Source organism: Lolium rigidum, chromosome 6, assembly GCF_022539505.1.
Source record: "Lolium rigidum isolate FL_2022 chromosome 6, APGP_CSIRO_Lrig_0.1, whole genome shotgun sequence".
NCBI classification, from domain to species: domain Eukaryota; kingdom Viridiplantae; phylum Streptophyta; class Magnoliopsida; order Poales; family Poaceae; genus Lolium; species Lolium rigidum.
This window is the reverse complement of record NC_061513.1, coordinates 339,860,294-339,872,716: the sequence shown is the minus strand read 5'-3', so window position 1 is coordinate 339,872,716 and position 12,423 is coordinate 339,860,294. Positions and strand designations below refer to the sequence as shown.

Here is a 12,423-nt window from a genome sequence, read left to right as displayed (position 1 = left end):
AATTTTAGATTTAAATGAAGCTTGAATGAAACATATTTTTTTGGTACATTTTGGGTTTTGAAGTGTATTTTAGATAACTAGTTATTTTTTAATTAGCAATAACACATAGGGCAGGCAGGTGTGTGAACGGGAGAGAAGGAGAAGGAAGATTGCTTGTACTTACTGTAGCAGGCCACTGATGGAAGATTGCTGCTCATACATAGCTCTTCAGATTAAAGTCCCGCCCCGCTTAGCTAAGTGTCTTAAGACAATTGGAATTTTCCCTTTCTTATTTTAGATACAGTATTTTGTTTTGTTTTGTTTTGAAGCTAAGGGTAGCCTACCATCCATCACAACTTTGACATTTTCAGCGGTTTCACACAGGTATATATATCCTGAATTCCTGATATTTGCCTATATATACCCCAAGGACAGAGCAAGCAGGATCAGATCACCATACCTGCTCTGCCTTGCAAACATATTCACATCCTTTAGCTCTCTCCTTGCCATTGCACTGCATTGCAGTCTTTCAACCTCGAAAGAGTCCTGTTCCATTTCTTGCGGAAGGGTCGAGGCCATCATGGTTGGCAAGTTGTTGCCCGCTGCTTCGCCTGCCCTGTCGCACGTAGCGACCTCCGGCTCCCACGGCGAGGACTCCCCCTACTTCGCCGGGTGGAGAGCCTACGACGACGACCCCTACGACGCCGTCTCCAACCCGAGCGGCGTCATCCAGATGGGCCTTGCAGAGAACCAGGTCTCCTTTGACCTCCTGGAGGGGTTCCTAAGGGAGCACCCTGAGGCGGCCGGGTGGGGCGGCGCCGCCGCCGGCTCCGGCGTGGCCAGCTTCAGGGACAACGCTCTGTTCCAGGACTACCACGGCCTCAAAACCTTCCGAAAGGTACGCTGCAGAATACACGCGCTTACGCAAGAGAGAGTGCTCTGCTTTCGGGATTTTGCCTTGCTTGTGTCGAACGCCATGGACTGACCGTTTTGCTTGCAGGCGATGGCCAGCTTCATGGAGAAGATAAGGGGCGGCAAGGCGAGGTTTGACCCTGACCGCATCGTGCTCACCGCCGGCGCGACGGCCGCCAACGAGCTTCTCACGTTTATCCTCGCCAACCCCGGAGACGCGCTGCTGATCCCCACTCCGTACTACCCAGGGTAAGCATTAAGCAACCACGCATCCATCAAGCACGCACCTACTCTCTACTGTTCCATTGGCCGCGCACTTGTCCTGACATGCATGGCGCCGTGCAGGTTTGATCGGGACTTGCGTTGGAGGACTGGCGTGAACATCGTGCCGGTGCACTGCCACAGCGCCAACGGGTTCCAGGTCACGGTCGCCGCGCTCGAGGATGCGTACGAGGAGGCCGCCGCGGCGGGGATGCGCGCCGCCGGCGTCCTGCTGACCAACCCGTCCAACCCGCTCGGCACGACCATGAAGAGGTCCGTGCTGGAGGACGTGCTCGACTTCGTGGTGCGCAAGAACATCCACCTCATCTCCGACGAGATCTACTCCGGCTCCGTCTTCGCCGCGCCGGACCTCGTCAGCGTGGCCGAGCTCGTAGAGTCGCGGCCTGACGTCGCCGACCGCGTGCACATCGTGTACAGCCTCTCCAAGGACCTGGGGCTCCCCGGGTTCCGCGTCGGCGTGGTGTACTCGTACAACGACGCCGTGGTCACCACCGCGCGGCGCATGTCCAGCTTCACGCTCGTGTCGTCGCAGACGCAGAAGACGCTCGCCGCCATGCTCTCCGACGACGCGTTCGCCGAGGAGTACATCCGCACCAACCGCGAGCGCCTCAGGATGCGGCACGACCACATGGTTGCCGGGCTGGCACGCGCCGGCGTGCCGTGCCTGCAGGGAAATGCTGGGCTGTTCGTGTGGATGGACATGCGGCGGCTGCTTCTCGGCGGGGGCGGCGAGGCGACCGTCGCCGACGAGCTGAGGCTGTGGGACCTGATGCTGCATGAGGTGAAGCTCAACATCTCGCCGGGGTCGTCCTGCCATTGCTCGGAGCCCGGGTGGTTCAGGGTGTGCTTCGCCAACATGAGCTTGGACACGCTGGATGTTGCACTGGCCAGGATGGGCCGCTTCATGGACAGGTGGAACAAGGCGACAACACCGCAAAAGGAGCACTAGACCAATTCGTCAAAACGAAAAAAAAAACAGAATTAGGCAAGTAAAAGTATTTTTTTGTGGCAAATCCATTGCCATTGCAGTCAATTGAGGTAGTTCTCAATCGAGCTTGATGACATCAATTTTGTAACGGGATTTTTCTCTCCATTGGAGAAATGATAATATATTGGCCCTTGTTTTAAATCGTACTATAAAGAGTGGTTAGTTCTTGGAATAGGTCTACTTTACTCTCTTAAACTATTGCCTTGGTTCACTTAACCGCTGAAAAACAAACTGGGCTTAGTGAACTAACCAGCTCTTCACCAGCTCTAGAGAAGCAATTTCGATCATAAAAAATCTCAAAAATATGAAAAAATCAAACATGTTGGTTATGTAGTAAATTTTTTTGCATACAAATATAAGTGTAGCATCAAAAGTAACATGTTTAATCATATTTGTGGATAGGTGGAAATTAATTCCGTTTTGTAATAAAACATTAAAGGTATATATGTTTCTTTTTGGACTTTTTCATGTTCTATAGAAGTCCTTAAGCACTGTTTTGCTTCTATCTTTCTGAAAACAAGTTGGGGCTAGAGTGCTCGAGGATTATGGTAGAAGTGAATATGCGCTAAACGATATGTTCAGGAATGAAAATTTGCATGTGGGTTGTGGTTTTGCGTGTTTCGGTATTAAGTGCTACTATATGTTCTTATCCATGATACTTAATTTATCTATATGATGAATTTTTCTTATTTTTTTAATCAAGTTTTTTTTTGTTTTTCCTAGACCCAAAAAAAATAGGCACTTTAAGAAATTTTGATCCGACTTCAAAAGAATAAACAAACCAAAAAATTGTTATTCAACCAAAAATTTCCATTTTTCCTGCATTTCATGTCCTTTACAACTATGATGTAGCTGGTATTTCCTATATTTCATAGTTCCACCTCATTTTCTACATTTATAATTTGAGCAACCTAATTATTGGCCAAAGTAGACAAAAATAACCTATTTCCGAACCCCACCAAAGTAACCAATTTTTTGCTAGGTTAGGAATTTTTCGCCTGAATCCCAATCCCCATAGATATTCCTAAAGATATAAACTACTATAATTAGAGGATCATATCGTGAGCCTTGCAAAATCGGTATTTGCATATCCAAATAAAGTTGGGGCTAGAGTGTTTGAGGATAATGGTAGAAGTGAATATGCGCTAAACCATATGTTTATGAATGAAAGTCTGCATGTGGGTTATGGTTTTGTATGTATGGGCTCGTACTTCATTTATCTATATGATGAAAAAATAATTTCTTTTGTCTTTTGGTTCAACACTATAGACTGGACTGTAGTGATCGTGGTACCCGATTTTTTTTTGTTCTTTTGGATCATAAAATTAATAAATGTAGGCATTTTAAGATACCATGTTCCTACTTCGGAAGAATTGATAAACGAAAATATTTGAAATCAAACAGAATCTTTCATTTGCAGTCATTTTTTATGCAAGCGGGAGCCGAACCCATGGCCTCTCTAATGCAGTCCATGCCCTTTGGAACGACGATGTAGCTGATAATTTCTATATTTCATAGTTCCTCCTTTTTTGTACATTTATAATTTGAGAAACTTTGAGCAACCAAAATATTTGGCCAAAGTAGACCAAACCAACTTGTTTTCAGACCCCACCAAATTAACCAATTTATTTGCTAGGTTTGGAATTTTTTGGACTGAATCCCAACACCAATAGGCATTTCTAAAATATACTACTGCTATAAGTTGACAATCCTATCGCCAGCCTTGCAAAATTGGCATTTGCATATCAAAATAAAGGAGGTCATTTGGGGCATCAATCAATATCGAAATATGCTTAAACAGTACCCCTTTGTTCATGAATAGAAGGCCATATCCCTTTTCGTGCCAAACTTTGACTAATGATTTAATTAACCAAATATAAGTTATATGTCATCTAAAAATATATCACTGAAAAATTTCATTGAAATGTTTATTCGGTGATATATTTTCGAATTGTATGCAACTAATATTGCTTGAGCAATTTATTAATCAAAGTTTGCCTTAAAAATAAAGTGGCCTTGTATTCTAAAACGGATGGAGTAGTAGCTTTTAAGTGGAGCTAGTGAGCCATGACGTACCGCCTCCAGTGGCTTGCAATTGGGATCTACTTTGCTTGTGAGTGGATGATTTGTCTTCCAATCGCCCTAAGTACTCCCTCTATCCTAAAATATAAGACCAACACACATTTCAAGGTAAATCTTTAACTAACAATTTGACTACCAAAATATAATTTATATGTCAACAAAACTGTACTATTGGATTCATATTTGAAAGATGTTTCCAATAATACATTTTTAATGTCATATAGTTTATATTTTGTTGGCCAAATTATTCGTTAAAGCTTTTTCTCGAACTACAGAGTGACCTTACATAAAAAAAGGGATGGAGTAGTAGCTCCCAACAACGCATTTTTGATGTCATATAACTTATATTTTGTTAGTTAAATTATTGATAAAAGTTTCGTCTCGATTGAACTACGAAGTGACCTTACATACAAAAACGGATGGAGTAGAAGCTGCCAACAACACATTTTTGATGTCGACGTCATATAATTTATATTTTGTTAGTCAAATTGTTGATTAAACTTTCGTCTCAATCGAACTACGAAGTGACATAACATACACAAATGGTAATACACAGCTAGTGCGAGAAAACGTTGGTAAATGGTAATACACACCTAGGAGAGAGGCCAACAAACATAAACTGCCTGATGAGTCGAGAGACGTACGTACGTAACGTACACTTTCGATGATTGGCATCTGTCAAGACAGGCTCTCCTTCGCCAGGCTGGAGCAATGCTCGACACATCGACAGGTGCAAGACAAGAAGGACACGGGAACCGAGAGATCCCCTGGATCGTCCAAGGCAGCACACGTCGGAACGCAGGCAGGCAGGCAGCAATATTCTTGTGTTCCGGCATCTCTGCGCGCCAGGTTGGCCATGACACATGAACACGCAGCTTACCAACTAGCTGCACCGCGTCACTCGACAGTGTGCTTTGCTTAACAGCTCATTAGGGACAGGGAAGCTCCGGGATCTCAGGGTTTGTCTGTCAAGTGTTGCACGATCTAGCCAAGCAGGTCTGATTACATCATCAAGTGATACTGTTGGACAATGCACTAGCAAAGTACGGTATGCAAGAATGTCCGGCCGTCCTCTTGTCCTAAGCAAACAAAAGATGTGTGTCAGGTCGATTTTTTTAAATAACAGATGCAAAAGATTTGTCTCTATCCATTAATTAAGGAGTCTTAAAAAAAAAGAAACCTCTTTGTTTTAGCTTTCCAAAGAAGTTCTAAAAATTGGATTGTTAGTGATCGATCAAGATTTTTTTGGAAAAAAGACAGTGAGGAAAAGAAGTATCGACTGGCTATAGGTGGAGTGTAGTTTCGTACTGTTAAAGATACTAGCAAGGTGGCCCTTGCAAATGCGAGAGCAACATCTCAAAATGGTATTTACTTTTCAATGTTCACTTTTTATATAATGGTTTACATGTTATGACTTTATAATAGTAGTTTTATTTAATCATTAAAACTACCAAACCTAGTGTTTAATGAATTTATGGAAATAAATTATTTTTAGGCACGACTTACATAAATATAGAGAAAACTCTCATATACTATTACAAAACAAATTACTCATAAAATATTTCAGTTTAAATAAAAATTCAAGTATTACACAACAATAAGGGCATAATTACACTTTTCACACCTTTGTACTATAGTTATGCAATTGCATTGCATCCGGACGTCCAAATGATTTTATTTTAAATCATCATATTTGCGACTACAATTGTAGTCATGCACTGGCAATGTTCCAGGTGATGTTTATATTAGTGTTATGTGTCTCACTCAATCTGGCAATTGTTTTTTCTATGCTTGAGATCATGTACATGAGTTCCAGCTCGAAGTTGTCTTTTTGACTTCTTATTGTTTGAAAATAATTGAGAATACTATTTTCCTGGGTACTTTTGTTTCCTCATGCCCGGTCCTAGGAAATTCTGCGAACCTTATCAAAATAATCTGGAACTTAATATGTTTTTCTGTAGCTGAATTTAGATGTCATGCCATGTACAAACTTTTTAGTATGTTCCTATCGTTTCTTGTGTGTTAGGTCGATTTTTTTTAAATAACAGATGCAAAAGATTTGTCTCTATCAATTAGTTCAGGAGTCTTAAAAAAGAAATCTTTTTGTTTTAGCTTTCCAAAGAAGTTCTAAAAAATTAGATTATTAGTGACCGATCAAGATTCTTTTGGCAAAAAGATAGTGAGGAAAAGAAGTATCGACTATCTATAGGTGGAGTGTGGTTTTATATTGTTAAAGATATAGTCATTTCGTATGTTCCTACCACCAAGGGAGAAGCGAGAGAATTTGGTTACTGGGTGAACCAAATGGAGATGGTTGCTCGGAATTCATTTCGTATCTTCCGCTTTGGATCATTTTCTACTAAGGATGAGTTGAAAATTTGTTTCTAGAAGGATAAGTTGTTGTGCAATGCTACTCTCAGGAAACAACACCCTGCCTCCTACAGTATTGTTTATCACAAAGACGATACAATTGACACGGTCTTGGAGTATTTTAAACCGAATGTGGCGTTGAGAAGAGATTTATTTGGCCCCATGCTGAGATCTCTTGGAATGCCTTGCGTCAGCGGTTGGCTCAAGTTCGATTGTCACATGGGTCATGATGAATTTCGTTGGAACTTACAGTCGTAGAATGGAAAATTCTCCATCTGTTCCATGTACAAATCTTTAGTCTTACCTAGCGTACAAGTCGATGACAATATGAAGATTGGAGGATGAAGATACCATGAAAAAATAAAATATTTGCTTGGTATATTTGCCATGGTGTTTTTTTCGAGAACTCGCAGGAGATCTGCGTGTCATTTCATTAAGCTTGAGGGAAAAAGAGTTTTACACGCCCATCGGGCTCCACACCACCACACCAGCATCCGACACCGGCGTCCGAGACCTAGCTTATACCTCTAGATAACCCACGCCTGCTTGCGAGCCAGAGGTCCCATTCCTCAACAGCCCTGTCAAGCACTACACCTGCCGGAGAAACTACTCCCTCAAACACCCGCGCATTGCGCTCAACCCAGAGAGCCCGCAGGACAAGCATGATCGCAGAGTTGGCCCTCTTGGCATCTCGCCTTGCCAGCCGGTCCGAAACGCCAGGCCACCAAATGGGAAGCGAGCTGTCGGCGGATGGTGCTGGAAGGTCAAGACCAACGCGTCGGCCGAAGCCGGTCCACACCGCATGCGAGAAGGTGCATTGCAGCGAGATGTGGTCTGCCGTTTCATCAACGGTGCTGCAGAGCGGGCACAGCACGTGGGACGGTAGACCTCGCCTTAACCGGCGATCAGCTGTCCAGCACCTACGACGGAGCGACAACCAAGCGTGGAACCTGTGCTTGAAGGGGGCGAAGGAGTGCCAGACTTGGGCAGCGCCGGGCAGCGCCGTGGTGCCGTGGAAGAAGGCCCGGTATGCCGACCTAACGGAGAACACTCCATCCGCCGTCCATTTCCACCGGAAAGAATCCTCCCCGACTCCAAGGCGCACCGAGGCAACCACACTCCAGAGCTTGAGATATTGCACCACGGCATCAACAGAGAGCTCTCCAGTGATGTCAAGTGCCCAGGCGTTGAGTGTCACCGCATCTCTGACGGTGCGCCGCTTGATGCAGCTAGGTCGAACCAATCGCAACACGGCCGGAGCGATCGCCGCCACCGAGAGGCCATGGAGCCACGGGTCCTCCCAAAAACTGAGCGTGGCACCCGAACCGACCGTGATGTCAACGGAGGCGTAGAAGAGGTCAGCAGCGTCCTGGTTGACTTCGAACGGAAGGCCCGACCAAGCTCTAACAGAGGCCGACCGCTGGAGCCAAATCCAGCGGGCACGGAGGGCAGCGTGCATCCAGCGCAGGTTAGGGAGGCCGAGCCCTCCCAATTCTTTCGGGGCGCACACCGAGTCCCACGCAACAAGGCAGTTTCCTCCGTTAGCCTCATTCTTGCCCGCCCACAGGAAACCTCGACGCAGCTTGTCCACGGCATGCAAGAACCACGGGTCCACATCAAGTGCCATAAGCTGATAAACCACCGAAGCCGCCATGACAGCCCTGACGTAGGCCACTCGCCCTTCTCTAGACATAAGCCGGGCCTTCCAAAAGACCAGCTTGTTTGCCAGTTTGTCGAGGACAGGCTGTAAATCCGCTTTGGTGGGCTTGCGTAAGGACAGCGGGAGGCCCAGGTAAGACATGGGGAGGGAGCTGAAAGGGCATGCAAGGATGGGAGCCACTGCCGCCCTAGTGTCCTCCTCGCAGCGGATAGGGGCAGCCAAGCTTTTGAGGTAGTTGACCTCCAAGCCAGAGGCATCCCGAAGCACCGCAGAATCTCCTTAACAGCCCGCAGCTCACCCTGGTCAGGCCTGGCGAACACCACAATGTCGTCCGCATAGAGAGAGACGCGGTGTCTCAGCCCGTAAGCGCCCAGGTCTTCAGGCCTGCTTTTTGTTGTCCCGCGATTTGCCATGGTGTCATCCTTGCCAAAGAAAACCTTGTTAGGCATAATTGACATGGAACCACTAAGTTTGAATTTTTCATCGATCAGGATGAGACAATCAAACACAAAGGAATTAGAAAACTCTTATGGTTCCGACCCGTTCCAAATCGTGTCTAACTAACAAAGCATAATGAGCGAGGCCAAATCCTTTCGGTTTGGCACGGCGACACTAGACATGCATGCCCGTCCACCTCAGATCGATCATGGCGCTTAATTAGACGAGGTTAGGTTCGGCATGCACGGGCGCACGGCTGGCAGAAGCGTCAGCACGGCATGATTGGTCCACTATGTACGCACAAGCTGCATGAGCACGCTGGGCTGTTCCTTCTGCTGCCGTGGAAACGGACGAGCGAGTGTACACTTTGCTGTTATGGAGCGGCAGGATGTGCTTGCGCAGGAAGGAATGTATCCGACCCATGGTTGAGCTGATGAGCACATAGGCATTGCCACACTTGCGATTAAGCTGGCTCTGTAGGTGTAACATTTAAGTTGTCAAAATCACGATTCAATCATTCAGTCATCCATGCAGTATATTTGTCGTAGATTTAATAAATCTAGACGGATTTTAGCCTACATTTTTCCTAATTCTACGACAAGTGTTAATGGCGGTAGGAAGTAGATTTTTTTTTTTTTGCACCAGATGTCTCATTGGGTTGTTTGCAGAAGGTAAGCGTGTGGCAAGCTTAGGTTGCCGCGGTGCTACTGCCGTCTAGGGTGGTTGTTGGGCTCCATGGAGGAAGAAGGTTGGACAATGGGTGAAGCTCGAAGCCAATGAAAACTAAGGGTGACCTGAAAAAGACTTGTGCTCCGGTGCTTTCTGAAAGTTTGATTTGCACAACTTTCAAAGCAAGATCAAAGGCTGTGATTAGGAGGAGTGCGTCGTGGGAAGTGGGCAGTTGCACGCTGCGGTGATCACAGCCATCCGGCTGCTTTGGGAAGCATGCAAAAAAGTGTTGGAAAGCACATGAGCACTCCTCCCTGAAAAATCTATCTTCGATGTTGAGATGGATGCCTGGTTCGATGTTGTTCTTACGGTATCGAGGTTGATGTAATAGAAAAGATTGAAGAGACCGTAGAAAGTATTGTTATGAAGTTTCAGTAAGTTTGTTTCTTGTAGTATATAGTTCCTGTTTGAAGTAGATGGTGGTGTGATTTTGGGAGACTGGGAAACAAAAATAAACCTATACATTCATCGGTTTCATTTAATGAAATTGGGGGACGGGGACCTCTCAATTCAAAAAGATATTAGTCATTCAGTTTTGGATTGTGCAAATCGATTGGACTGATTCGACAATGTTTTTTTATGAAATAAGGCACAAGATTTGCCATTTTATTGAAAAAGAAGAAGTTTTTAGAAGTTTTACAAGCCCCATCTTGGCGAAAGCCAAGACCAAATATTGAAAGACTACTCTCGCGGTATTACATTATTTAAAGCTTTTGCGCCGTCAAGGCATCACAAAAGGTGCCTCTTCTTTTATTTTCGAAACTAGCGTGTTGATGGTCATGGACTTGTTCCGAAAACCCCGGGTGTTTCTCTCGTTCCAAATTTTCGAAGAGACAAGAATTGCGAGCAAAGCCATGGCCTTCCTTGTATCGCCTCTTGTGAATCACATCGGTCCACCAAATCTTCACGGTGTGAATGCCGTGCCAATTTGTTGGGTTAATATTTAGGCCTAGCATGGTGTTCAAATTGGACCAAACTCGACGTGAGAAACGGCACTTGAAAAGTAGGTGAGGGGTCTTCTCTTGTCGTTGATTGCATAGCTTGCAACACCCAGAATTTTGCCATCCTCTTCGAGCAAGCCTATCCGCTGTCCAAATTCGTTTTTGGAGAATCAACCAAGAGAAGAGCTTACACTTAGGAGGAGCCCAAGGTTTCCAAACCAATAGAGGCATTGTGGACGAGGTAAGAGCCACAAATTTCATCTTGTATGCTTTTTTTGCGAGTAGCAACCATCATTTGTGAGCTTACAAGTGATAGAACCACGAGTTTGAGGGTCCAAGTGCACGTAGGCAAGCTTCTCCCATAGCTTGTAAAATTGTGCAATGCGGTCGAAGGAGAGTAGTTAGCTAGGTTTCATGTGTGTGGAGGGTGTTAATGGCGTGATCGATCAATCATGCAGCCTGATAACAGTAAGATGAAATTGCTGAGAATGCACTAGCAGAAGTACCAGGGAATGTAACCATAATGATGTTGGGAGTAGTTTGTTAACTAGGCACCCATGTTGATTAGGTACATGCCGGGCAGGGCATACACATAATTGGCCAAAGCGCCGTAAAGCGTCAGCACCGGCATGATTGACCCATGTATGTGTGAACAGTTGGTCGGGAACGCTTCTTGTCTGTTCGGCAATTGCCACTTGTGATCAAGCTAGCCGTACAGATGTGCCACGCTCCATCTGCAATGTGGTAATGCTTGAGATCGAATATGTTCTTGTCTCGCAAGGAACGCTTTCCAGATTGCAATGAAGAATCGGGCTTCAAATTTTCAGGTTTATGCGGCGCCAATATGAAGAATCTTGGCGTCACATACGGCTTAAAATGCGCCGTACCTAATCGACATATCAGTGCAAAGCTTGAGCCTGGGATCGATGGTGCGCTATATTAGCACAGTGACCGTTCTGCGTCTCAAGTTGCTGATATTTTACAGGCAGGAGGTCGCATGATCGATTAATCCATATACATGCATCAAGTTGCAAGTATTTTATGGAAGCATCGAACGCACGATCGGTCTTCTCTGAATGCCATGCAACTGCTACAGGTTATGGGCAATTAAATTAGTAAGATCATTGCATTATTGCATATCGATCTGCTTGGGTGGGGAGGACTTCGATGATGAGACCTCGCATGTACGTAAGTACGTCGTCCTATGTACGTGGGAGAACAACAGACGACACATCTGAGGCAATTTGCCAATAGAAAACTGGTTTACTAGAATGATTAAGGGGTTGTCATATATTTGATGCATGCAGCTGAGCTGACACTGATGAATTTGTCGTCGATACTTATGGATCGATGGCGGCAACTGTAGCATCTTTGCACACTTTGTCAAAGGGTCGACGTTGGCATGCACTGATATGCAAGCTAGCTACCTCGTTTAGCGGAGTGTTGAACTGTTAGAGATAGCTACGCATAAATTTGTAAACCCAAATTAACGGTTCTTTACTTGTTGTAGATAGCTACGCTTACTTTTGTAAAAACCGATGAACCGAGTGTCCCTGATGAACTAGGTACGTCTCGTGTGTTAATTAATTCCATCCATCTCCTAAGGGCGCCACTAGGACATAGTAAATGATTCATTCTCGACCTAGGAAGCAGTCAAAGCATGACACGGCAAATAATTAAGATCTTCGATGTATCGATGTATCATATTACAGCTCCGTATGTCTAGGACTAATGAATCCTAGATAAACATGAATGGCGTCATCCTCACTCTATTGAAAGATCGACAGCGGCAGGTTTTGGCGGTAGATGCGTTGACACGGGCAAGGAATGTTAGCCTAAACTCTGCACACACTTTTAGTCTTTACTTATTCCTGTAATAAGACACGATCTCATTGCTTGAGCGTTTCCAGTTCTTAGCAACGGCACTAGCACTAGGCTGTGACCGGTTCTTCAGTTAAGTAGTTAGCTAGTTTTCAGTTAGTGGCAGGCGCACGCCGAGGTCGTGGGATGGCGCGACAGAATCGGATCGTGAGCTAGTTAGT

At 45.2% G+C, this 12,423-nt stretch overlaps 1 protein-coding gene across 1 annotated transcript; it reads left to right on the top strand.

The window, feature by feature from the left end:
• The first annotated feature begins 559 nt into the window (after window positions 1-559).
• LOC124668272 (1-aminocyclopropane-1-carboxylate synthase 7-like) lies at window positions 560-2,122 on the top strand. The gene is made up of 3 exons (XM_047205441.1): window positions 560-877; window positions 980-1,140; window positions 1,237-2,122. Exons 1-3 carry the CDS (start codon window positions 560-562, stop codon window positions 2,120-2,122), a joined length of 1,365 nt encoding a protein of 454 aa, XP_047061397.1.
• The last annotated feature ends 10,301 nt before the right edge of the window (window positions 2,123-12,423 follow it).